The sequence below is a fragment of the Tachypleus tridentatus genome, chromosome 8, assembly GCF_004210375.1.
Source record: "Tachypleus tridentatus isolate NWPU-2018 chromosome 8, ASM421037v1, whole genome shotgun sequence".
In the NCBI taxonomy this organism is placed as follows: Eukaryota; Metazoa; Arthropoda; class Merostomata; order Xiphosura; family Limulidae; genus Tachypleus; species Tachypleus tridentatus.
In genome coordinates, this window is record NC_134832.1 from 36,153,567 (window position 1) to 36,178,697 (window position 25,131).

The 25,131-nt window shown below is 34.3% G+C and overlaps 1 protein-coding gene across 7 annotated transcripts in view; it reads left to right on the plus strand.

Moving 5' to 3' along the window:
• Window positions 1–812: 812 nt before the first annotated feature.
• LOC143222177 (FYVE, RhoGEF and PH domain-containing protein 1-like) overlaps window positions 813–25,131 on the plus strand; it is a 101,001-nt gene continuing 76,682 nt past the window's right edge. The window contains exons 1-2 of one of the 7 annotated variants that reach the window (XM_076448253.1): window positions 870–951; window positions 24,398–24,523. Coding sequence is in view for 3 of the 7 variants with exons in the window: in XM_076448254.1 (XP_076304369.1) it covers window positions 11,109–11,115 (7 nt within the window). In the remaining 4 variants the exon portion in view is untranslated. Of the gene's footprint in view, window positions 952–10,826; window positions 11,116–11,145; window positions 11,523–24,397; window positions 24,524–25,131 lie in introns of those variants that run through there. The other 6 variants (XM_076448251.1, XM_076448256.1, XR_013012055.1 and 3 more) reach the window with 6 other exon arrangements.

Here is a 25,131-nt window from a genome sequence, read left to right on the forward strand (position 1 = left end):
GTAAAACTCAGAACCGTTCTTTGAGCAATAACAAAATGCCAGTTCAGAAAATAATATTGATTGGACTAGTTATAATATTGGACGCTAGATGGCAATAAAGGGGCTTATACACTGCATATTTTAAGTCGTATAAAGACCTACACGAAGCATTTCGTTAGTTTTACCTTATAACAAGATGACTTTTATAATTACCCCGGCCTTAGCAGTGCAAGATTTCTGTCGTTGGAAAGTAAGCCTACAGCGGTAGTGCTCACGCATCGTCATGGAAACCAGGCTGTTATAAGAAGATAATTTCTGTCTGACAAAGAATTTCAACCGCGAACGATTTTAACTGCTTATGCCACGTAAATAAATTGATAAAGCTTATTACTTATTATGGCAGAAAGCATTTCATGACTGTATTATAAATTTCTGATTCACACTTTTCCGTAATATTACACCTTGATAAACACTTTTTCACTTACCAAGGTTGCAACGTATATATAGCTGTGTAAAAACAACACAAAAGAAATAAAAATACACTTTACGCAAATTTAAAGTACAGTTGTTTAATAACAATCGATTTATAACGTCATTTCTTCAACTATTTCCTTATCGTCTTCTTCAGTTCGAACTATGCTCGTTAGACTTGTTGATTCTTTTGTGTGCATTTTTTTCCTTTTTAAATTTTAAAAACAAATAAATAATAACAATACACTACAGAAAACTTACCCTGAAGTATGTGTTTTTGTATAACCGCTGTAACTATCCTATTAAACTGTTGTTACACAGCTGGCTACCATTCATTGCTCTTGGTTGCAGGGTAACGCCTGTACAGGCTCTACAGGATATTGATTTACACGTCAGTAATCTCGTGAGTGCGAGCAGTAGCGTCGTTCACTTTGCAGGGCTAAAATTTTTAAGGGGGATGAGGACTCCATGACGGCAGTTTGAGGAAATATGGAAAATGAGGTAGGTATGAGTTTTTTACTTAATTTTAGAGTAGTTTTTATGGTACAATACTGAGTTTAATTGATACATTATATCGCTGAATACGACGACTGTCATATAACACTGGTAGCAGTTTATCAACACTGCAGTGCTATCGTTGTTCTTGGCTGCGAGATAAATTATAATACATAACACCAACAAATAGCTCAGTTACCAAACTTGCATATTTTTCAGTTGATATGGGGTGTTCTTAAGTAACTTTGAGTATTTTCTTCAGTAAAAGTCTCATGCTCTTAAATATTTCTGTTGTAAGATCGAAATAGTTTTCTGCATTAAGAATATGCAGACTGCGCCACGTTTTTTTTTTTATCTTAATACAATTCAATCTAATCACTTGTTTTCCACAAAATGTACAGGGTGGCCCGTACGTCCCTATCCTTCCATATGTTGTTATGTTATATTCAATTATAAATATGCATTATAAATATGTTTCTTTTTTTCAGAGAAATATGGCCGATATAAGCCCATTTACACTTGAAGAGCGTATTGTGACAAATACGTGGGTACATGAGCGCAAGAATACTGGTGACACCACACAGATATACTGGATACATAAGATATATGGATGGGTAGGGACTTACGGGCCACCCTGTATATCGTCCCGATATTTCAAATTAAATTTGTTATTTAACTGAATAAATTCCACTCTTGTGAATATTATATTCATGTACTTAACGCATACACAGAGTAGTTTAATATCTGTCGGAAAACAACAACAAAACCTGATAAAACACGTGACCAAGGTTATCGTTAGCATTGCTACTTTGTTTGCACCATCGTATTATAATAAAGTTTGCGGTGTATACTCCAAAACTCGAATCTTGGTAACTACCCTACCGATCATAACTGGGTGATATTTTTTATACCTAAGCGGTATTTTCATAGTTGAACAATAAATAAAATAATTGGAATTTGTACAGAAATGATATATTTCAGATTTAACCAATAAAAATTACAAAAGAGGAAAAAGTTTCAAAAATAAAACAATCAATAAATTAACTTAAAAATATTTGTTTTTCTTTAGTGAACGTTTCATAAGTTTTGCAAAAGAAAAGCAAGGCACTTTTATTGATAAACTGCATCTACAAAAAAACGCTTCTAAAGTACAAAACAACTTTTCGACCTCAGGTCATCTTCAGGTTAACAAAGACAGTTTGAAACTGACCGTTATGGGCACAAGTCTCAGAGACGAGAGTGTGAACGGTAACGAGAATGCATGGGGCGTTGCAGTCAGATGTTAAAATATAAATAAATATCGATATAAAGATGGTCTTTTATGTTGGCTCAATTTTGGTTTGAGTTCTTGTATAAGTAGGACTTCTTTGATTTTGCGTTTGTTTATATTTGTTTCCCTACTTAGTATTTGAATGTTTCCTATAGTTTTGTTGTGTTTATTTGATTTGCAGTGTTCAAAAATGTGCAAAGATGTTTTTTGTGTTCTTTGAATCTGGTTTCCATTTTTCGGCTTGTTTCTGCGATATAGAAGTCGTGGCAGTTGTTGCATTATATTTAATATATAATGTTGGGTCCCCAAGTCTGAGGACCTATACTTCTAGAAGCCAGGTTTCGATACCCGATGTTTGCAGACCACAGATAACCTTTTGTGCAGCTTTGTACTTAACAATAAAAACGAATAATGCTAGCGTTATATTGTTTGTCACTGTAATTTTAATTTTGTTTACTGGAATGTTTTGTTGTAAGTTTTCTTCCAGAGTTTTGTTATTTTATCGCTAATATTAGGAATATGTGGTGTCCAACAATGCAATATTTCATAGTTCGTTGTTTTATTGAATTTATTATTGTTTGTTGTTGATTGTGTTTTTGGTCTAGATGCGCGTGTGTGTAATAATAATTTTTCAACGGTATTTTGAAGGAAATTTGTTGAGGAAGTGTTTTATTTGGTTAATTTCATCATTACTTTTATCTGGGGAGTATAGTTTTGTAGCTGTGATTATTTTGTGTGTAAATATGTTTAGTTTTTGTTTTGTTTCATGTGCTGATTCCACCCAGAGAATGTATACTCCATTATCGGTGATTTCTGTGTGTAACGGTTCTTATGATCTTGAGATTGAGAAATGTTATTTGATTAGTTTTCTCGTGTTCACAGGTAAACTTAATGTTGGGATGTGTGGAGTTAACGTGGTTGAAAAAAAAAGTAAGAGTGTGTTTTGTAGATGTGAATCAAGCAATTATATCGTCACCATATCTGTACCGGTATAATGGTGGGTGTAAGGCTGAATTGATGGCTTGAGATTCCGTGTCATGAAAATGTTGGCTAGAATTTATGACATGAGAATGCCCACACTTAAGCCTTTTATTAGTATGTAGTTTTGGTCATTGAACATAAAGTTAGTTTTGATGGTAGTGAATTCTATAAGAGTTTCTAATTTGTTTCTGTGAATATGTATTAAAGCGTTGAGGTTTTCAATATAAAATTCTAAAACTATATTAGGGGCTTCGGTAGTTGGGATTTCTGCGAAGAGGAAGATTACATCAAAAGTGGCCATTAATGCTTTATGATTTAGTTGATTAAGAATATATTTAAAGTTGAAAGAATCTTTGAAAAAGGACTCAGCTGATGTTACATATTTAAAAAATGCCCACGCTATATATTTATCAACGCTGTAGTTGACTGATTCATATGTCGACATTATGGGTCGTAATGGACAATCGGGTTTGTGAAGTTTAGGGGTACATTATAGTTGTTGTGGTGTGCCTGAGTCGGCCTTGTGACTAAAAGTTTTTTTGAGATTGTGTTTTTTTTCATTTGTAATATAATTTTTGTTTAGTTGGTTTCACGTGTTTTTGTTGGATTTGTGTTTATCGACTTAAAAATTTGTTTGTATCTGATAATATAATGTTCATTTTTTGAATTACTCATTTGTGTTTATTATTACTATTGCATTGCCTTTATCTGCTATTTGAATTTTGATGTTTTTGTCTTGTATCAGGTTGTTTATAGCGTTTTCTCAATATTAAGAAGTCAAAAACCAATGTCTCAGTTGTTTATACACTTTGATCAACAGAGATGGGACATATGGTATTTTATTCTTCTTATGATGTGAAGAATGTGGTTAATTTTGGATATGGCTACAAGTGTTTGGTCTTTTTCCATGAAATACGACGTTTTTGAGCACCACTTGGATACAAATTTCATTACTGAATTTTTGGGTGTATTTTTCTGTAAAAAATAATGTGGTAGGAATGTACTTTTCACTTTCTAAAAATGACACAAGTTCTATGTTTTTTTCTAAACTACAGTTATTCCTCAAATTGAGTTGTGTCTTTCCGAGTGTACTCTATTGCTTTTTCTATTGCACTGTAAATCCATTCGATCTCCACTTGATAGTACAGGCATTGTTAACTGAACAGTGATAAATTTTGCTGTGGCTGAATACAAGCAACAATATCGTTATGGACCTCCATTTTGAATATTTTTTTCTGTACCCTGTACATATGACGCTGTTTAGCCTCATGCACGTGAATTAAATGACAGACGATAGTTGGTTGCCATAGAGACCATGGAGTCATTCGGGGTGACGTTATTTACTACAACTTATGTGTTGCTTATTAAGTGATGCGGAAATAGAAGTGTGATTATAGTTCACACGTAATGCGGTATTGCCCTGGGATTAAAGTCATGAAGACCCCATGAGGCTAAACGATGTCATATCTACAGGGTATAGAGAAAAGTTCAAAATGTGAAGTTCATAACAATACTGTTCAATTAATTACGATGTTCCAAAGCTGTGTTCGGCAACTGAGGACACTATGAACACTGCAATTATAGGATAAACATTGTAGTACAGGTTGATGGCTGTGTTACATCAGTGAAGTTACTTTTACTGTTTTTTGCACACTTACTACACTTTATTTTGTGGTTTGTTTGATTGTTTTTAAAATTTCGCGCAAAGCTACACGACGATTATCTGCGCTAGACGTTCCTAATTTAGAAGTGCAAGACTAGAGGGAAGGCAGCTAGACATCACTACCCACCGCACTCTTGGACTACTCTTTTACCAACGAATAGTGAGATTGACCGTGACATTATAATGACTCTATTGTTTAAAGGAAGAGCATGTTTGATGTGAAGGGTATTTGAACCCGCGACCCTCAGATTACGAGTCGAGAGCCTTAGCCTTGCCGGGCTCCAACTTTTAGTTGATTTGTTACTGACTCAGTAAAGGTTTATTTTTCAAAACAATAATCTTTAATGTTTGATTTAATATACACTAATATGACTTTCACGAGTATTTTATTTATTTATTAAGTTTTGGTTTTGTGTGAGTTTGACAGCGTTTCGTAATTAAGTTTGGTTACATTTTTTGAAACTTGCCAAGTATCATGTATTTCAAAGAGAGTTTGTGGTATTGTTTCATCTGCAAATGATGTTCACTATGTTTAGACATTCCTGATCGAATAAATAAAAGTAAACTAAAGCTTTAAACAGAAATTAGCGCTGTTTCACTGCAAATATAAATGTTTGAAACTAAGTTTTAAGTGGATTTCATGAGCTTGTTATTGACGTTATGTAACGCATTTTTATAAATAGGTATTACAATACACTGTTTATGATGTTCTTGGTAGTGGAAACTGATGAGTCTGCCAGCAGTATAACTGTCAAAATTGGGCCCAAAGTAAATTTTCGTAATGGTACATCTCTCTCGTCTCACCTTATTAAATACATACGTATCAAGATTAAGTGTATAGTGAATGTATTAATATGTTTTTTTGTTTAAATATTTTGCATGAAGCTACATAGGTATCTCTCATTTCGAACTAACAGAGTAGAGAGGATATAGTTAGCAGCAACCACCGCCAAATCTTGGGATACACTTATCTCACTTCCATAGTATATAGCACATTTTGTCGACAAAGATCCACGAAGTCTGAGTTATTGGATTCATCTATCGGACACCAACCACTAGACCACGCCCAATGCTATTTTTACAAGACCTATCGAATTACTTCTATATGAACTTTCTCCAGCGCTAAATCCTCAGCCACTGTATTCACTTTCCTCTTAACATGTACGACTTCATTGCAGTCTTTAGTGGCTTAACGGTAAGTTAACGGCTCTTTATAACGCTAAAATCCAGAGTGTGATTACTCATAGAGGACAGAGTGCAAATAACCAGTTGTGTAGCTTTGCGCTGAAATAAACATCATTTCAGTGCAAAGCTTGTTTGTTTGTTTTGGAATTTCGCACAAAGCTACTCGAGGGCTATCTGTGCTAGCCGTCCCTAATTTAGCAGTGTAAGACTAGAGGGAAGGCAGCTAGTCATCACTACCCACCGCCAACTCTTGGGCTACTCTTTTACCAACGAAAAGTGGGATTGACCGTCACATTATAACGCCCCCACGGCTGGGAGGGCGAGCATGTTTAGCGCGACGCGGGCGCGAACCCGCGACCCTCAGATTACGAGTCGCGCGCCTTACGCGCTTGGCCATGCCGGGCCACAGTGCAAAGCAAGCTGACTTCTTTCAGTGTTTTTAAATTAAAAGTTAAAAATTAACTTATCTCCTGTAAGTATATTTACAGATTTGGTTGGATATTATATTCACATTATCATACTAGTTTAAATAAAAGTAATTGAAGTTTTGAACGCTCCATGGATGTTGTTTTGTTTGTGTTTTATGCCTCATGCTTGAGGAAGGTTGATTTATTGAAATTTTTACATAGAATTAAATAAACATTCAGCTTGAAAATACATTTCGCTGAAATATATAAAGTTAGATTGTCAATTAGAAAGTAAATAGGCTGCAACATACAAGGTAAATAATCACTCCTCTCAAAGCCTAACAATGATAAGGTTCAGTCTCAATTACTCACAATATTTGTGTCAGTTCTATTAGATAACATATAACGTTCCAACAACTTACTTGAGTAAGGAAAAACAATATGCTAAAGCAATAATAGGTAGGCAAGTAACGATTTATAAACATAAGAAGCAGCTGTTTTTATTTTGGAATAGACTTAGCTATTAGTACAAACAAGTTGCCAAAATTGATTTTCCAGTTCAAACATATACCCTAACTTCATGACATAGCCCAGGCCCAAATAGATGATGAACTTGTGTGTGTGTGTGTGTTTCTTATAACAAAGCCATATCGGGCTGTCTGCTGAGGCTACCGAGGGGAATCGAACTCCGGCAAATTTGGAGTATGTAACATATGAAAAACTTTCGAATTTATTGGAAAATATGCGAGAAGGATGGGTTTGTATTAATGTCTTCATAGTGCATGGACGAAATTCTAATAATTTTTTTTTTTCAGTTGAAAGTTATTCAACGTTATTGGTATTTCTATAACTATTTTTTCTAGTCAAATGTTAATTACTTTTTCTGTGTTATTTCTTCTTTTAAAGTGTAGAGAATCAATGTAGGATACTGCAGTAACACATTAAAAGGATTCTGTCTCTTATACTTACAACTGGAAAGACAAAAGACATTTCAAGTGCAATAAGTGTAGTTAATGTGGATATGACTATGAAAATATATTCGTAAAAGAGTTTACAAAAAGAAAAATGACACAAAGAAAACTTAGTATTCAAAAGAAGAAGGGAAAATCTGTTACTGTTTTGTATTTTAAAGATGCTAATTGAGATGCTAATGAAGCTCATCCTTTTGTTAAAACATTTTCTAAAACTTATTTCATATAAATGACTTCACTATTACTTACTCAGACGCTTCTGTTTTGTTTGTGGATACGTTTGATAATAACACATAAATAACAAAATACGTGAACTTCCACAAACAGTTAGTACGTGAATTATAAAGTTAACTAACTGTGTTGAGTATCATTCTAATTACTGATTTATCTTGAAACTCATCAATTCATGAGGCATTTTTTAAAGATCATTGTGCGTAGTTTGTTACTACTCTTATTCAGATACTTATGATACTAATCAACCCTTGTAAATATAGGTCAACTTTGACATCGAATTTAGAAGTTTTATCAAAGCCAGTTTTGGCTTCTTTTTTTTTTTTTCGGTTTTGGATTTCTTATTCCCAAGCCTAAATGATACAACAATCAAAAGTGAAAAATTATTGCTACCAGATCTAATAATGAGAAAATTGCTCACATTTGACTTGACTATATACCTTGACTTTATAAAGTTGTTAGTATCATAACTATTGTATTTGCGTCTGTTAATAGGTTTTTAATGCGTTTTGTAAAGTTCAGGTTTGGTAACAAATGTGTCAACGTCTGAAAATAATTTCAAATTCACTTTATAAACTTATATTAGTAAGTAGTACGTTATAAAGGTATTGACTGAAATTATAAATTTTTTTAAAGTGTTTGAAAGTACACCTTTGGATAAGTATTTCTAACTTTACACCGAGTTTTTATTTCCAGTCAACATTTTAAAAAATTATTAAATAACCTAAGAGATGGCGCTGCAAACGATATCTAAAGTGTTGAATCATATATGTTGAAACTTACAGTATCGGCTTTTCTCCTAATAAAAATAAACGTCATACAGCCTGGGCGCCATCACAGCTATAATTATTCCTGATACCTAGTCTTTAAATATGTGTTTTGTTTATCAAGTTGTTCGACTCGATAAGTTGTTAGAAAGAGGATAAAAAATTATTCTCTAGGATCTTCCATTTAGCAGCTATAGCAATAGGAGAAACTAATGCCCTCTTAATTACTAATCACAGTTTACCTCACCATCAAGTCTCTTTCTCTCTCTCTCTGTATATATATATATATATATATGCACAAACCTACACATATATAGTCCTCCAGGGAGTTAGCGGTAAGTTTACAACACTAAAATTCATGGTGCAATTCCTAGCTTTCCACTAAAACAGTCTCACATCCTCTTTCCATATATCTGTGTGTGTGTTTATTATGATACTCTTAAGTTTCAATATAAAAGTAAACAGTTTTCAAACTTGTAACAAATATCACTGGGCGTAATATGGCCTGAATGTTAACTTTCCTGAACTGTAGATCCAAATATTTATGGTTCATGACACGTAGCAAAAACAAAACAAAACAAAGAAAAACACGAAAACCAACAGTGGTTGTTGTTAAATTTCTCTAATCTATGAACATTAAGGATTACTATGTGCGAAATGCTGAAACAAGCAAACGCATACCAGTAACGATTTTCAGATATATATCATAATGATATTCTTAAACTGCATTGTCTTGAAAAAAAACAGGGAACAAATCCTGTTTACCATCGTGTATTTTTTTAAGTTCTCGTCCCTAGGCAGTCTGTCAATGGAAAAAAAAAATGTAAACACTATACCATGTTAAAACGTGGCGTTACTTTTCAGTGCAACTTAAATATGATAAACAATTTAGCACATAGAACTGTTTTTTGAAAGTATAGCCCTTAATTATCTAAAAAATATCTAAATGAAAATAATAGAATATTTATTCTAGAGATAATGTATTGAGCTTGTAATTCAAACATGCTATGGATTCTATAAAATATGTTTGTGTATTTAAACTGTGTAAATTTCTGTCCTTTTTTGACTCAAGAAATGTATTTCACTCTTTTAAACTTTTTTTTTCACGCTGCCTTGTACTGCTTATTTTACTTTTATCAGTGAGGACCAATTATTGGTGAACGTGTGTAATAAAATACAAGCAATAAATTATATGTCAAATAACATTATTTGTTGTTAATCCAACAAAAGAACATAAAATCACTTATTCCAAATATTCTTGCATGTAATCCAAACTTGTGATATGAAATCAAATCTTTTCAAATCAGTTTTTAAATAAAAATAGTCATGATCCCATTATTATATAACCTATTTTATTACTCGTGTAATTTTTATCATATCTTTTAAATGCACGGTGTAGTTTCCACAGTGCTCTGGTAGTAGCAACTTCTATGTGTTTTGTTATTAAATTGGGAAGGTTGATATTCATTTATGTGTAATGTGTGTTTTCTTGTAACAAAGCCACATCGGGCTATCTGCTGAGTCAACCGATTGGGATCGAACCCCTGATTTTAGCGTTGTAAATCCGTAGACCTACTGCTGTACAAGCGGGGGAGAGGGAAACTTGAACATTACATATGTGTATATGTGTAGTGACAAATAGATAAGGAGTTAAGTAATCTGAATTTTTATTTTAACAGTTGAGACAAATTGATTTCAGTGGATATCTTGAGCAGCTCTTTGAATAAGTTTTATTGGAATATTTCCCGCTAGAGGATATGTTTATCACGTGCTTCCCACTTGGCAGCCATACATTTCAAGCTTTACTTAGCTAGTATGTACTGGTTCTTCCTGGAAGAGAATATAATCCTTTAAATAGGGAAAGAAAAAGCTAGTGAGACGTTTTTGTATATCTGTACCACAATATTATATATTATGTTTTCGGAAACTAATCATTTCATCAGTTACGCTTTTATATTATCACATCTTTTTTGCTAGTTTCATTTACTTTGAGCGCCTTAGACCTTCTTAGTTTTCATTAATTTCTGTATCTGTGTAAATAAGTGTGGCATAATCTTTAACTGGAACAACCCTTAGCCATTATGTCTTACAAAACATTTCAGTTGTTAGTTTTTCAAACCATATATAAATCTAGTCTCAACCAAGGTTGTATGACGTATACGATAGTTTCATCATAGCCTTATGTAGAAGTTATTTCTTCCTGTGAATATTATTTGAGTGTTATATTATAAAGTTTTATTAAATTAAAAAATACGTATATTTTGATAATGCCCTTAATTGAGCAAATTAACCCAATTGCTAAGTAAATAAGTACTTATATTTCTTAGTTACCAAACTGTATGACATAATCACAAACGAATACTGTAAAATGGCTGATAATCGAAGTTATTTACCAATCTTCAGAAATAAATGTGTTCAGATACTGAAACCAATAACCGAAACTGTGAGAGATACAGTTTTGGATAAATAAGAAAGGAAAATTACTTTCTGTCACTTTTATTTGGATGGTATTCAAATAGTGTGGCGAAGAAGACAACGGGTCTAGCTGGAACTATATTCGCGACCTTGGTGAAGATATGACGTCACAAACTGCCTCTAAGTAGTTTTTCTTTTGTAAATGTACAGTTATAATAAGCAGAAAGAAACGACGGCAATATCGTATTACATAGGCATGCAACTGATATCAACATGAGAGGTAAGAAATGTATTAAGAAATTGGACTTCGTAAGGTGGAAACGATAATGCTTTGCTGTCCATGTGAAAAGCTGCAGTGATATAAGGCTGATCTCAGCCCGCATCAATTACAATTCCGGCATACGCTTGCCAAGGATTCTTGCGCTGTTAATTTTATTTTTCTACGTTGCTAGCCTCAGTGAAGACACAGAGCTGAAGAACGGAGCTAGACTGTTCAGTTCGCCCACATCACCCAAAGAATAAGGTCGCAGTGAAGTAAAATAAAAAGCTGTGTACACAACCACTTTAAGCGTAATTTTTCAGAGAAATTACAGAGCAATTGTTCTAAGATACCGTCTACTTAAATAAGTGGATATTTAAAAAGGCCTTCAAGATAACGCTTTCTACAGCCTGAAAGCTGTAGTCAAGGTGGGTGTTTTTTAGATTCACACGTGCGTTACGGTAACCATACATGTTGAGCCAACAACGTGGAGTTATATGTTGCTACTGTAATTTTTCGTAATCAGAATAAGATGTATCTTATTAATTTCCATGCCCAAAGATAATCTTTTTTTCATAAAGTAATACCTTCGAAACAGAGAACTAATCGTTTGCAGATATTTTTTTTTTCTATTAACAGTAACAAAGCATGTTTAAGGTGTATGATAAAGGTTATGAAAAATCTGTCTTTAGTAAATCTAACTAAAACAGTAAAGATCATTTGAATTTTCAGTAAGCTGATGAAATATTTAGTTGTTTTTTTAAAGGAAATAGCAACATAGTTTTCTTCATTTCTGTCGTTAATTGTTGTAAACAACAGCGTTTTACACATTTTTATCCCAGTTACCAACCATGCTCAAATTCGAACTCGCAACTCTTGGAGTTGCTTCTCGCTTGGAGAAGCGAAGCACCTTTTTTCTTTATTAATCCAATCTCCAAGAGGGAATATAAGGAAAACTAAATCAGTTATTCAAGACTTATCATGAAAATAACTGTACTTATCTGGATAGTAAAGAAGTATTAGTTAAGGATAATTACCTGAAATATATATACAGAAAAATACTTGTAACAAAGCAAAAACATTACAAATATTCCCACATATTAATATTGGGATGAAGTAAAATAAATTGAAAAATCGAGCGCTTTAACCACTATGTCATGCCAATCTTAATGATAGAGGAACACCATTAATCTTTTAAGTAGGTAATACCAATCTAGAGAATGGAATTATTTAAATGATTTTGAAGAATTTTTGCTTTGTAAGACTCAAACTTGTTTTAACTTTCATTAAGTAATGTTCTTTAACTTTTCCACATTCTTTTATTTCGGAATTTACATCGTTTAAGTTGTTTTCAGAAACAAACAATGAACATTATTTTTCTTAAGATAATGTTCCTACCTTTCATTTAGGAATGCTTAATACCCATGAATATCCTTGAAAACTAAATCAACGTTACTTAGAGAGGAGTTGCTGTTGCCTTCTTAAACTTCCTTTGTTGAAATGTTATTGATTTCTTAAAGAAGAAAACCTTTTTCTCATGTACCCCCTATCGAGATAAATATTTACGCGACCCCAGACAGCTCTGAAAACAGTATAGTAACCAACACATTCACAGTGTGATTTGCATATCGCTTTAGTTTTATAACAAAAATAGGCACTCAACTCGTAATCCGAGGGTCGCGGGTTTGAAACCCTGTCACACCAAACATGCTGCCCTTTCAGCCATGGGTTCATTATAAAGCTACTGTCAATCCCACTATTCGTTAGTAAAAGAGTAGTCCAAGAGTTGGCGGTGGGTGGTGATGATTAGCTGCCTTCCCTCTAGTCTTACACTGCAAAATTAGGGACGGCTAGCGCGGATGGTCCTCGAGTAGCTTTGCGCGAAATTAAAAAAAACAAACAAACAAGAACAAAAATATATACTAAATTGTAACCGTTTTCTTGCGACGCCATGGGCCCGGCATAGTCAGGTGTGTTAAGGCGTTTGAATCCCGGTCGCACCAAACATGCTCGCTTTTTTAGACAAGGGAGCGTTATAATGTTACAGTCAATCCCACTAATCGGTAGTAAAACAGTAGCCCAAGAGTTGGCGGTTGGTGGTGATGACTAGCTACCTTCCCTCTAGTCTTACACTGCAAAATTAGGGACGGTTAGCGCAGATAGCCCTCGAGTAGCTTGGGGGGAAATGCGAAAAACAAAAACAAACAAGCGACACGAAGTTGTGGAAACCGCTACACAGTTAACATAAATGAACAAGGACTTTATTTACTGGCTAAATGTTTCTGCCTTTGTTTTCAGATTTCATCTGGAATTATACCAACCATGTAACAATTTAATGTTAAGGTTTTGAGTAAATACTTGTTTCGTTATTCTCTTAAGAAGCAGTTGAACCTAACTCAAAATAAAAGTAGCAATTGAGGTCGTTTACCTTTGAATCAAAGGAATTTTGTTCTTATACCTTTTCAGAATTCTGGAAACCTGTGTTAATAGCAGAAAAACTTAATGTGTTTTTGTCCTATGTCAGTCGACATAATTTACAAGGCTTACGATGTTTATGACCACTAGACTGTGCATTATCCATGTTGCTCTTTTTGAAAGAGTAAAAAAAAATAGTGTGTGAAACCCAAGTTAAACTAAACTTTGAAAATAAGATATACTAAAACACTACACATATTACTAATTAAACACAAACACCCATCATTTTTTGTCCTTATTAATTCAGTTATAGTATTAATGAAGTGACTGTTGCATGATTCGGTGAAATATGTCAAAGTTACTTTAAACAATAAAAGTTAAGAAAACTTTACCAAGAAACACGAGAAATAGACTTAAAACTAAGGAAATAAATGAAAGACTAAGCAACTCTTTTAGAAAAACCTTAATATTTATTAACTCCCTTTATAACTTACAGTAAACAATCTTTGAAGACATTATAAAAAATAAATCTACCATCAAAGAACAATTTATCTTTCATTCACTTGTGTTAACAAAATATGTTTGTTAATTGTATGGTTAGAAGTAAGTTGCTCTGCTCTAGGTTACAGCGCTAAGTAATGCAAATGGCAAACGTTCTCATAATTAGAGGCCATATAGCACCATACAAACTCCATATGATGGCTGTCATTGTTGGCCGTCTGTAATTTTGAAATGATAGACTAGTTGGGAAGGCAATTAGTTAACATCAACCATCGCCAACACTTGGTCTACTCTAATCGAATAGTGGGACTTGACGACCACTTTTATAACGCATTCACAGCCTCAATACGGAGAAACATTTTTGTCGGTAACAGGACACGAACATGGATCCTCAGATAAGCACATTGACGCGCTAACTATTAGACCACGCCCAAACCGAAAACTAAAGAAAACTATGCTTGTTCCCCCACCACGCCACCCTAGTAAAATCGATTAGACAGTGTATTGAACATATGGCAAAGATACGTTACTATCTTTACGATATTCACAGCTGGTTACTGTCATTTCTTCAAAGAGTTTCTTACTGAACCAAGAATGATAAGTAAATACAGGATTTAAAACCGTGGCACATGACAAGCGTGCGAGAGATTGCATAGTACAATATAAAACGATATGTTTAACACTAGCAAAACTTAGTTAGTGTTAACTCAAAAATTAAACAAACCTTTTTCTCTTCATCCAGTTTTTCTGAACACTATTCATGGGTACAAATATTTTATGTGTTGTTTACGTGATTTCACGCGGTCTAGAAATGTGTTTCATAAATGTACTATCATTATGATAGTTTAAGGTTTATAGTGCAACCTGGAGAGGTGTATTCGTTGTTAAAAAGATACCTGAAACACGGCCTGTCGCTAGAGAAGACGCAATAGCTTTTATTCAAGCTAATGTTTTGCCTCTACTGCTTTACTGGGGCAAACTTGTTAAGTGATATAAGCATATAGGAAAATTTTAAAATAACAAGAGTCTGCATAATAAGGTGGACTTCACGCGATAATGTATATATGTATATATAATTGTTGTAAAAATTATATTGCTGTGCATGGTGAAATTGAAACTATGTGGTACATGCAAACAGAAAAAAGTATACTATTTAAAGTTCGCATAAACTATGTTATTATACTAATTAACTAAAACAGTAATAATTAGAAACTCCAGGGTAATTTTTTAAAGTAAGGCTTATTCTCTCAAATTATTAGGTCTTCTTTGCATTCTCTATCTGAAACCTTGTAGCAGCGAGTAAGAATGTTTGCTGCTATGCAACAATCAATATCGATTATACCATGTTTGTCAACAAAATGTTCAGCCATAGTACTTGCTTTAATATCTAATGTGTATAGAGCTCAAAAGTGGTTGTTAATTACATTTCTTGTAGTCCTGCCTCTTTTACCGATGTATACAGAACCACAAAATTTGCATGTTAATATGTATATTACAATCTTGTGGTAACGGTTTCCTCTTAAATGTGACATATAATCTGTACGGGTTTATTGCATCTTTTGGGTTTAAAGACTGATATTACCAATATATTGCTCAAAGTTCTACCTTGTTTCTATGTAACTGATGTCAAGACTTAATTGTCTCCAAGCCTGTGTAATATGAGCTATAATCTTAGGGCTAATATATGGAAAAACAAAATCCGTATAAAATTGCTTTATATCATGTTAACAAATATTTATGGATATCCATTAATGTTAATTTGTGTGCAAATACTTGTACAGCTTTGTATTTACCTTCATCAGTTGCACAAATCTTAGTGATACGGCTTAGTTGCCCGATAATAGTCGAACATTTAACGTGTAATGGGTGATGCCAGTGGTAATCTAAAAACAACGGTATTTCACAAGGCTTATAATACAAGTCTTTTAAAAAAAAAGACAAATTTGTAACAGATTTGTATTATACGCTTTGTGAAATACTGTTGTTTTAAGATTACCACTGGCATCACCCATTACACGTTAAATGTGCGGCTATTATTGGGCAACTAAACCGTGTCAATGTTATTAACAGTAAATTTTATAGTACGATGAAAGTTACTGAAGAAATCACAGAAAAGTAGTAAATTCTTAGAGTCATTCCAAAGATATCCTCAGTATGTCTGTCCCATATGTCTGGCTTCCTTATTCCAATGTTGTAAGGCTTGACTTTCTACCATATACATGTAGTTAACATAGAATTTTACGGCTACATGATTACTCAAAGCAACACCTGATAACTAACTGTTCGTAAGTCTCATTAAACCAAAAATAATTGTCTTTAATTTGTTGAATAGCGTATCTCGCTAAGTCTACATTGTCTTAATGATTCTCTACAAATTCTATGACGAAATCGATTCATTCATCAATATGAATGGAGAAATACAATGACTCAACGTCCAGGTTAAATAAGATACTATCGAAATTAATGACTTGTAATATGAGAGTTTAAGAAAACTGTTGGTGATTTATAAGTATGTAGAAATAAAATTCAAATAATTGCGAAGTAGTCTAGCTATAAACCACAACAGTTTTTACCGTTGGTCATTTATAGGCTGACACAATGGCCCTTGAAAAGATACTTTCTTTGTGGTCCTTGGGAAGATCATAAAATTCAGGTGGTCTACCGTTCTTTGGATTGAGATTATGTTACGCATTTATAAAGTGTTGAGTTTTTACTGACCTATTAAGTTAAATTTTTAGTTTTTTGGAAAACATGACTGTAGTGTTTTGTAGCTGCTTTCATTGTTGAGTTGGTCATTTATCTAGTTAACATTCACATCTTTACCCATATTATCCGTGAAATCCTTACCTTTATTAGAAACGTTTCTAATAATGTTGTTGCTACCATTTAGACTACCCAAGGCTGTCTTTTTCGAAAACGCCTTTTTAGTAAAGAGTGCTTTATATCTAAAGGTTATTGTATTTATGTTTAATGACTTCATCTATTTTTGGTGGAAATGAATACAGCTGATCAAACGGAAATTTTAAAATATTGTGATTATGTAAAACTTGAGTCTTTTCTTGAGTCTTCATCACCTTTATAAATCCACTCAGTGGATCTTTTAGATTTGTCTTTGGATGTTTGTTGGATCAGTACAGTCGTCAGTCTCTCGGTTATTCAGTGTAAGCCAATGTATAACTTTGTGATGACGTTTTGCTTCAACTCAGATTTGATAAATTGTTGATTGTAATGATGACATAATTTTTAGACCTACTTTGTCATTGAGTATAGGAGGGACTACAAACCTGGGCTTTCTTCGTAGGTTAAAGCAGTGGTTCCCAACCTTTTTTATGCCCCGTACCCCTAAAAAAATTAATATGTTCTCGCACCCCTCACAGTAATTATTTATTTAAGAATAAAGGTGAAGGTGGCCAAAACAAATGTTATCTCGCACCCCCTGGAACGCTATCTCGCACCCCTGGTTTGGAACTACTGGGTTAAAGCAATGCGTGTTTATTCAGACATTTTGTTTTTCAGGCATTGAAAATATTTTCCGACATGTCACTGTGTAATATCATGTTATGGTAAGATTAGTAATTATTTTGAACGTCTCTTTTTCTGTTTCTATTGCTCACTTTTGTGCTTATCTGTCTCATATAAAGAGCAATGGACAGGAAACACCAAAATAAAAAAGGATGTTTTAAAGACAATTACAGTGTTTCTTAAGTCATCCTGGCAGCGATTTGTTCGCATTCGTACTTTCCTTTTCTGAGTAAAGCGATGGTGTTATCATAATTAGGTTTAGCTTACATAAATGTTGTTATTACTATATTGTGTGGTTAATTCTTCCTTCAAGTTCATTGACCCTGGCTTTTATATCTGGTGATTTAGTATATATACATGTAAGCTCAATCTGACATTTACACTGTATTGATGTTTGTAAATTACCCTAAAAATAAACGATGTACGGCTAAGATATTTATTATTAAATATCAATGCATACTGCTTTTGCGGGAGTGTTTTTCATTGATATCTGTATACATGTTTTCATAGGCAAAGTGGTAATTCTGTGGACTTTTTATAAAGCTAGAAATTGTGTTTCGATGCTCGTGGGGGTGTATCATGGATGTTTGTTTATGTTTTTGTGAACCTGACGATGACCGAAGAAGGTCGAAGCTTTGTTCGCTCCTCTACATAAAAAAATTTTCTCAACCCAAACAAGCCGTTTTTACATATATACGATTATAACTCTGTTGTTGTACTCCCAACTACTTCACCACATTTATCTCGGACAAGGCATAATGTAGAGGAGTGGTTAAGAAAACTGTATATCTCCAAAGTACCGATGGCTTACATTGTATCATAGGATCGAAAATTCTAACTAATACATTTATGGATTTATTGGCATAATATTATGTCATTCATATTCGGTAGAGTATTGAAAAATGGTAATTCTCTTGCGGCCAGTATTATTTACGTGTTTTTAAAGTAAGATGCATATCTTAAATAAAAGTGAAAAGATACTAAAACTAGGTACAATAATAAGTAAGTTTGAAACAATTTTAATGATTATTGATATGTACTTAGCGTGTTTAGCGTGTATTACTTTAGAGGTTATAAGAGATTTGTTAGTAGTGTTGTCACCCTAAATCATTGTTGTCATATATTTGTTATTTTCATGCTTAAATTAACAGCGCTGTTTGTCGGTAAAATAATACTTGTTTTTTTAAATACTGAAAATATGTTTATGTTTTTAAGACGTAATATATGGACATTTAAAGTGTATTATTTCTCAGAGTGTACTCTGCAATAAAGAATGAGTTATTATCAAATAATATATAAAACGATTATTGTAAGTTATTTTTATGTTTACTTTAACTGCAGTGAAAGTTTAAACCAGGTAGTTGGATGTGTGTGGTTTTCTGTGTCCATCGCAGGAAATCGAATGTCTAATTTTAACGTTGTAAATTTGCATACTTACTGCTCTTCCATTGGGCGACTATATGGATATGAGAAGCATCCTTTTCTATCCAACTTTTATGGATTGCAACTTTATTAATAAGCAAGTTGAAGGCCTTTAAGGGAGTCTATTTATAAGTTCAAAACATTTGTTTGAGAAAATATCAATCATTCCTATGATTTTAACTAAAGGCCACTCAACTTTCTGTTTTAAATATCACAAAACGTATTAAAGACCGCGATGGTTAGGCCTACAAAACGCTATAATAAACATAAACCATTAAATGTTATAAAATATTTTAGTACGTATAAAAAGTATGCGTACTAAAAAGGAATCAAATAGTGTGTAATCAAAAATTTGTGAAGGTTGGTTGGTAATACTATAATTCGCTTTTGCTCTTGGATTCGGTCTCTGAACGTGAGCCAATGTTATCCGAGCCATGTGATATTTCCTACCTTTTATCACACACACACATATATCATATTAGCTCCTCAAAGTCATTACCACCTAATAACATGTGGTTTGACAGAGCATGCATACATGTATTTTAACAGAATATAAAATAAAATGCACGTTTAATATTACAGTACAGTAAATGTTCGAAAAATAATTTTATTAGATTTCAGTAAGTTTAGACAGCCAGACAGCAGCTATTCGTTAGTTAAAAGATCATGGGTAAATTGTTTGTTTGTTTTTGAATTTCGCGCAAAGCTACTCGAGGGCTATCTGCGCTATCCGTCCCTAATTTAGCAGTGTAAGGCTAGAGGGTTTTGTTTGTTTGTTTGTTTTGGAATTTCGCACAAAGCTACTCGAGGGCTATCTGTGCTAGCCGTCCCTAATTTAGCAGTGTAAGACTAGAGGGAAGGCAGCTAGTCATCACCACCGGGCTACTCTTTTACCAACGAATAGTGGGATTAACTGTACATTATAACGTCTCCACGGCTGGGAGGGCGAGCGTGTTTGGTGCGACCGGGTCGTGGGTATGAAGTTGATTTCTTTACAGCCGCGTTTGTAAATTTTCGTAGACTTCCATAATTCGACATGTAGATTTACAAATTAACAGGTAGATTAATAACGTTAACAATGAGAGACAAAGTGAAAGGAAAAGAAAAGGATCCAAAAGTATAGTTTGTGGATTACCTGGAAGAGCGAATGTGTTTTCACATAGCAAAGCCACATCGGGCTATCTGCTGAGCCCACCGAGAGGAATCAAACACCTGATTTTAGCGTTGTAAATTCTTAGACATACCGCTGTATCAGCGGGGGACAGAGAATTTGTCTAATTATGTGAATTTGTTATTCGTACGTTTTAATATAATGACATATTATCTAAACACCTGCCACAGTATAGTCAAAAGACACTTCAAGACTGAAGATTTGTCCTTAACCTACTGGTTAATATTTTAGTTTGTGCTTCAAAAGATCCGGGGTTAGTGGCATGATGCTAGAAAACACGCTTGACACTTGGAGTTGTGGGACGTTATGAAAATATAAAAGTGACATCAGTTTTGTTATTCATTTCAAATAGCCCAATTACGCTGTTCAGGCGTAAAGTAATGCTCTAGTTAACCATGTAAATATAATAAAGAGAATCTTTTCTCTTATTTTGTTGTCACCTAATTTTACAGTGGTGTTCTCTAATTGCCTGTTCAAACATGTACAGCATACTGTAACTCCTATTTATCGATCTAGGTTTTTGTAACCGTTAATGAATGCTATGATATTGATTTTTCCCATCAACACTGTTATAAGCACATAAAGCGTGCTAATTATTTTTCGTCACCAAATTAGTTGTAAAGATTTCATTGTGGTAGAATTATTCGTCTATGAAGACAGTTTCAACTACTTGCGACTTATTGGTATTTTTGCCTCGGTAGACACAGCAGATGTGGCTTTGGTATAATAAAACACAAACATTATTTGCTTGTTAAAACAGTTATAGTTAATACGTAAAACATTGTTTGTCCATTAAGACAGCGATAGCCTCTCACAGCAAATAAGAATTTTTTTTTCATAAAAATTGTATGAATAACAATGTTATGTAATATTTTTGTCCTTTTGCTGTTGTTATTAACTTCTAATGACCTAATAAGATGTTAATTACATTCCCTCCTTTGTAGAAAATAATAATTGACTCATTTTACTGGTTAACTATTTGTGTTTTTAAATTAAACGCCAAACGTCTATAAAAAGTGAAAATCTTCCGTATTTCACGCTGTTTTTTTATCCATCTTTTCGGGAAAATCCTAAATAGCCCACATACTCTGTCGGACACTTTCCAGTTACCACATAAAAATTACGGTAATCAAACCAACCAACTCTGGGTGTTAGATGTTAACACACACACACACATAATGAATAATCTTAATAGTAAGATATTTGAAGTCACAGAAAAAGGCATTATATGGACGAGCTGTTTAACCTTCTATAGCACATTGTAATCTTCCTGTAACAAATATATCCTTGTTATAAGTGTGTGTGTGTGTTTTTCGTATAGCAAAGCCGCAAAGGGCTATCTGCTCAGCCCACCGAGGGGAATCGAACCCCCCTTGTTATAAATGCTTCATTTTTGTAATTGAAAACTTTTACTTTCAGGTAACCATGGAATTATTTTTAGTCGTTCTTCAATTGAACACTATTGCTTTTAGGTAACGAATTTATTTATAACTTACCAAAGTATGTTTCACAATAGCATATTTTTGTGCAATATAAACTTTAGAAGCAAGAAATTCAAAAAAAACCTTTTTTCATCGCCGCATTTTTATAATGCGTGTATTAGATGGCAAATATTGAATAATGTGTAAAACAAAAAAGTAGGAAATAAAGTTTACTTTCCTCGAGAAGTTAAATCCGTGTGCGTTCTACAGACATGGGTAGGTAATGTTTTTAAACTTTTAATGGTAGTGTTTAAAGTTGACATAGTCTCATTACGGTTTTCACTAAATGACGAAGCGAGAAAAAGCTTACTGTAAACTGTAGAATGTGAGGTTTTGTAACTCTGGTTAATAATACAAAAAGAAATACATGTGGGTTTTAGAGAGTCGTTATCTTTAACGAGTTCAAAAACATTCATATCAAAATGGTCTTCCACCCACGCATTGATCCTTGTCGAAGGCTTGAAATCGTCAACGATGTGAGAGTGTACAGTGTACACCAACAACATTCGCATACAATATATAATACTGAACTAGGTTTTGATGAAGCCATCTACATTTAACATTTACGATGAGATGTATAGCAATAACACACGAAAGGTAGTGTAGTTCATATACATGCTCTCCTGTAAAAGAAGTTTAAATGTGCGAAGTTATTAATGTGCATGAAGGATAACTGCAGTTAAGACAGTTTCATGAGAAAAAAGAAAACATATGTTATTTATGAAAATAACCGACTCGGTTTACAAAGTGTATACGGGGCCTAGGAAGACACCATACGAGGTCTGTTCAAAAAAAATACGCGGACTGACGTCATAAAACAAAATGTACTTTATTTAGAAGTTACAGGTCTGGGACCCCTTCAAAGTACTCTCCTCCCCAACGCACACACTTATCCCAACGGTGTTTCCACTTGTTGAAACAGTCCTGGTACGCTTCTTTTGTAATGTCCTCCAGCTCCTTCGTCGCATTTACCTTAACCTCAGGGATCGTCTCAAATCTTCTTCCTTTCAAGGGTCTTTTGAGTTTGGTGAACAAGAAAAAATTGCAAGGAGCAAGGTCAGGTGAGTAGGGGGGGTGGGGAAGAACAGTGATCGAGTGTTTGGCCAAAAACTCACGAGTTCTGAGGGCTGAATGGGCTGGAGCGTTGTCGTGATGGAAAAACCAGTCGCCACTCCTCCACATTTCTGGCCTTTTGCGACGGATGGCGTCCCTCAGACGTTTCAGAACTTCAATGTAGTAAGTTTGGTTCACTGTGGAGCCTTCGGGGAGGTACTCGTGGTGAACAACACCCTTAGCATCGAAGAAAATTGTCAGCATCACCTTGACCTTGGATCGAACTTGGCGAGCTTCTTTGGGTCTGGGGGGGATGTTTCACCCATCCACTGGGACGATTGGACCTTCGTTTCAATGTCATAACCATAAACCCATGATTCATCACCTCCTATGATCCTTGACAAGAAGTTTTCATCTTCTTCTGAACGATCAAGCAGTTCCTGACAAACCTGGACGCGATGGACTTTTTGTTCGTTCGTCATCAGGCGTGACACAAATTTCGCAGCAACGCGGTGCATCTTCAATTTTTCGGTCAAAATCTCGTAACAAGATCCAAATGATATCCCACACTCTTCAGCAAGCTCCCTGACAGCCAGACGTTGATTTGCCCGCACCAGGGTGTTGATTTTGTCGACGTGTGGGTCGTCAGTTGACGTGGAAGGACGTCCAGGACGCTCATCATCTTCAATGGACTGTCGACCATCCTTAAAACGTTCATGCCACTTGAAACATGCCGTACGCTTCATAGCAACATCACCGTAAGCCGTGTTAAGCATTGCAAAAGTTTCAGTCGCAGATTTTCCAAGTTTAACACAAAATTTCACAGCAAGTCGTTGCTCCTTCAGGTCATTCATACTGAAATCCGCCAAACGAAAAAACCGCGTAGCTAATACACAAATGAAGATATCTGCAATCGGGAAATGGCGTCATAATCAGCTGATCTGTGCGAACCTAGCGACACTAAGCGGATTCCCCTGGAACCAACTGGAGCCGCGCAATTCAAACAGTCCGCGTATTTTTTGAACAGACCTCCTATTGTAGGATGGATACATTTGGTATATTAATATTTCAATATGTAAAATAATTATATATGAAGCATCTAAAAAGTTGCCAGTGATTTAGACCAAGGTTAGTCTATAAAAAGGAAACTTTCTTCGAAAGATTGTAATTTTATTTTCTCTTTTGGCAATGACTCTGCATGACATCACTTGCGAGTTGTTGTTTTTAATGTAAAACCTCTATTTTTTTTTTAAATACGCGAAGTGTTAGTTACTGTTTTGCTATATATAATCATCAGATTTTAATATTCTAAACAATTAGCCAGTATCCATTTATTTATTATTTATTACTATAAACTATCTCATTTTTAGATACTATTCTACTATAAACATGATTTTAGCACCCAATTTTAGTTACTAGTGCAATCAACTCACAGAAGTTGGGTGTGACCTACGTGGTTAACGTGTCTGGCTGCGTATCAAAACCGTCGTGATTTGATCTGTGATATGCAGCTAGTTACACACACGTCGCATTTTCTTGGAGTTGGGATATTATAACCGTGACTGTCTATCCCGTCGTCTGGTTAAGAGTTATGAGTGCCGTTGACTTGTTGTCATCTTTCTCGTCAGAAATTTTTAGTTAGAGATATTATTCTTGAACTTTTAAGTCTTTTTCCTTGGCCGGTTAGCCCATATGTCGTCTAATGTTTGTTTGTCTGACTTTAAGCTATTCATTTTAGGGATCCTTTTGAATTATTAATCTACTGACTATAGTCCTGAGACTCGGGGTGAATCAGTGGGCTTATAACGCTAAAATCTGGTTTCGATACTCGCAGGGAACGAAACACCGATACGACTACAACAAGGTAAAAGTTTTGTTATTAAATCACCACTACCCCTCAAATTGTTTTTTCCTTATATGAAATGCAAATGCTGTTTTTAGAGGTCTTACACAGTTTGTCTAATTTATCTCTTTGAAGTGGATCATGGAGTTCAGAGAACTTTAAAAAGTACTTATGAGCCGAAGGTGGACCTAAGATAAAACATACAAATGTTTCATTCTTGCGAATATATATGAGACAAATGGAATCCAACTAATCAAAATTTGAAGTTGAGACGTGGTTTCAAGTTTTTCAAAGTGTCAGTAGCAGAATGTGGAGACGTTTCTAAACCAATGACATTAGGGCAGTGCTGACTATCGTTCTCAATACAACCAGCCAACCATTTCCTGTCGATTCTAGCTAGTTCTAATTAAAAATACTGAACTAACTGTTTTCAGCTACATGTGAGTTCAGGGTCAGAGTAACGCTGTTAAAAACATATTTCACAAAACTGTCCACTATGCCAACGCCATAAAGGGTGCAAAAGTCTTCCAGCAAAGATAAAATATCTCGCTTGTAATAGTCTAAAGGATACATCCAATGGGTCAAAAAAATATACAACAAAGCAAATCACTTACCACGTTATAGACAAA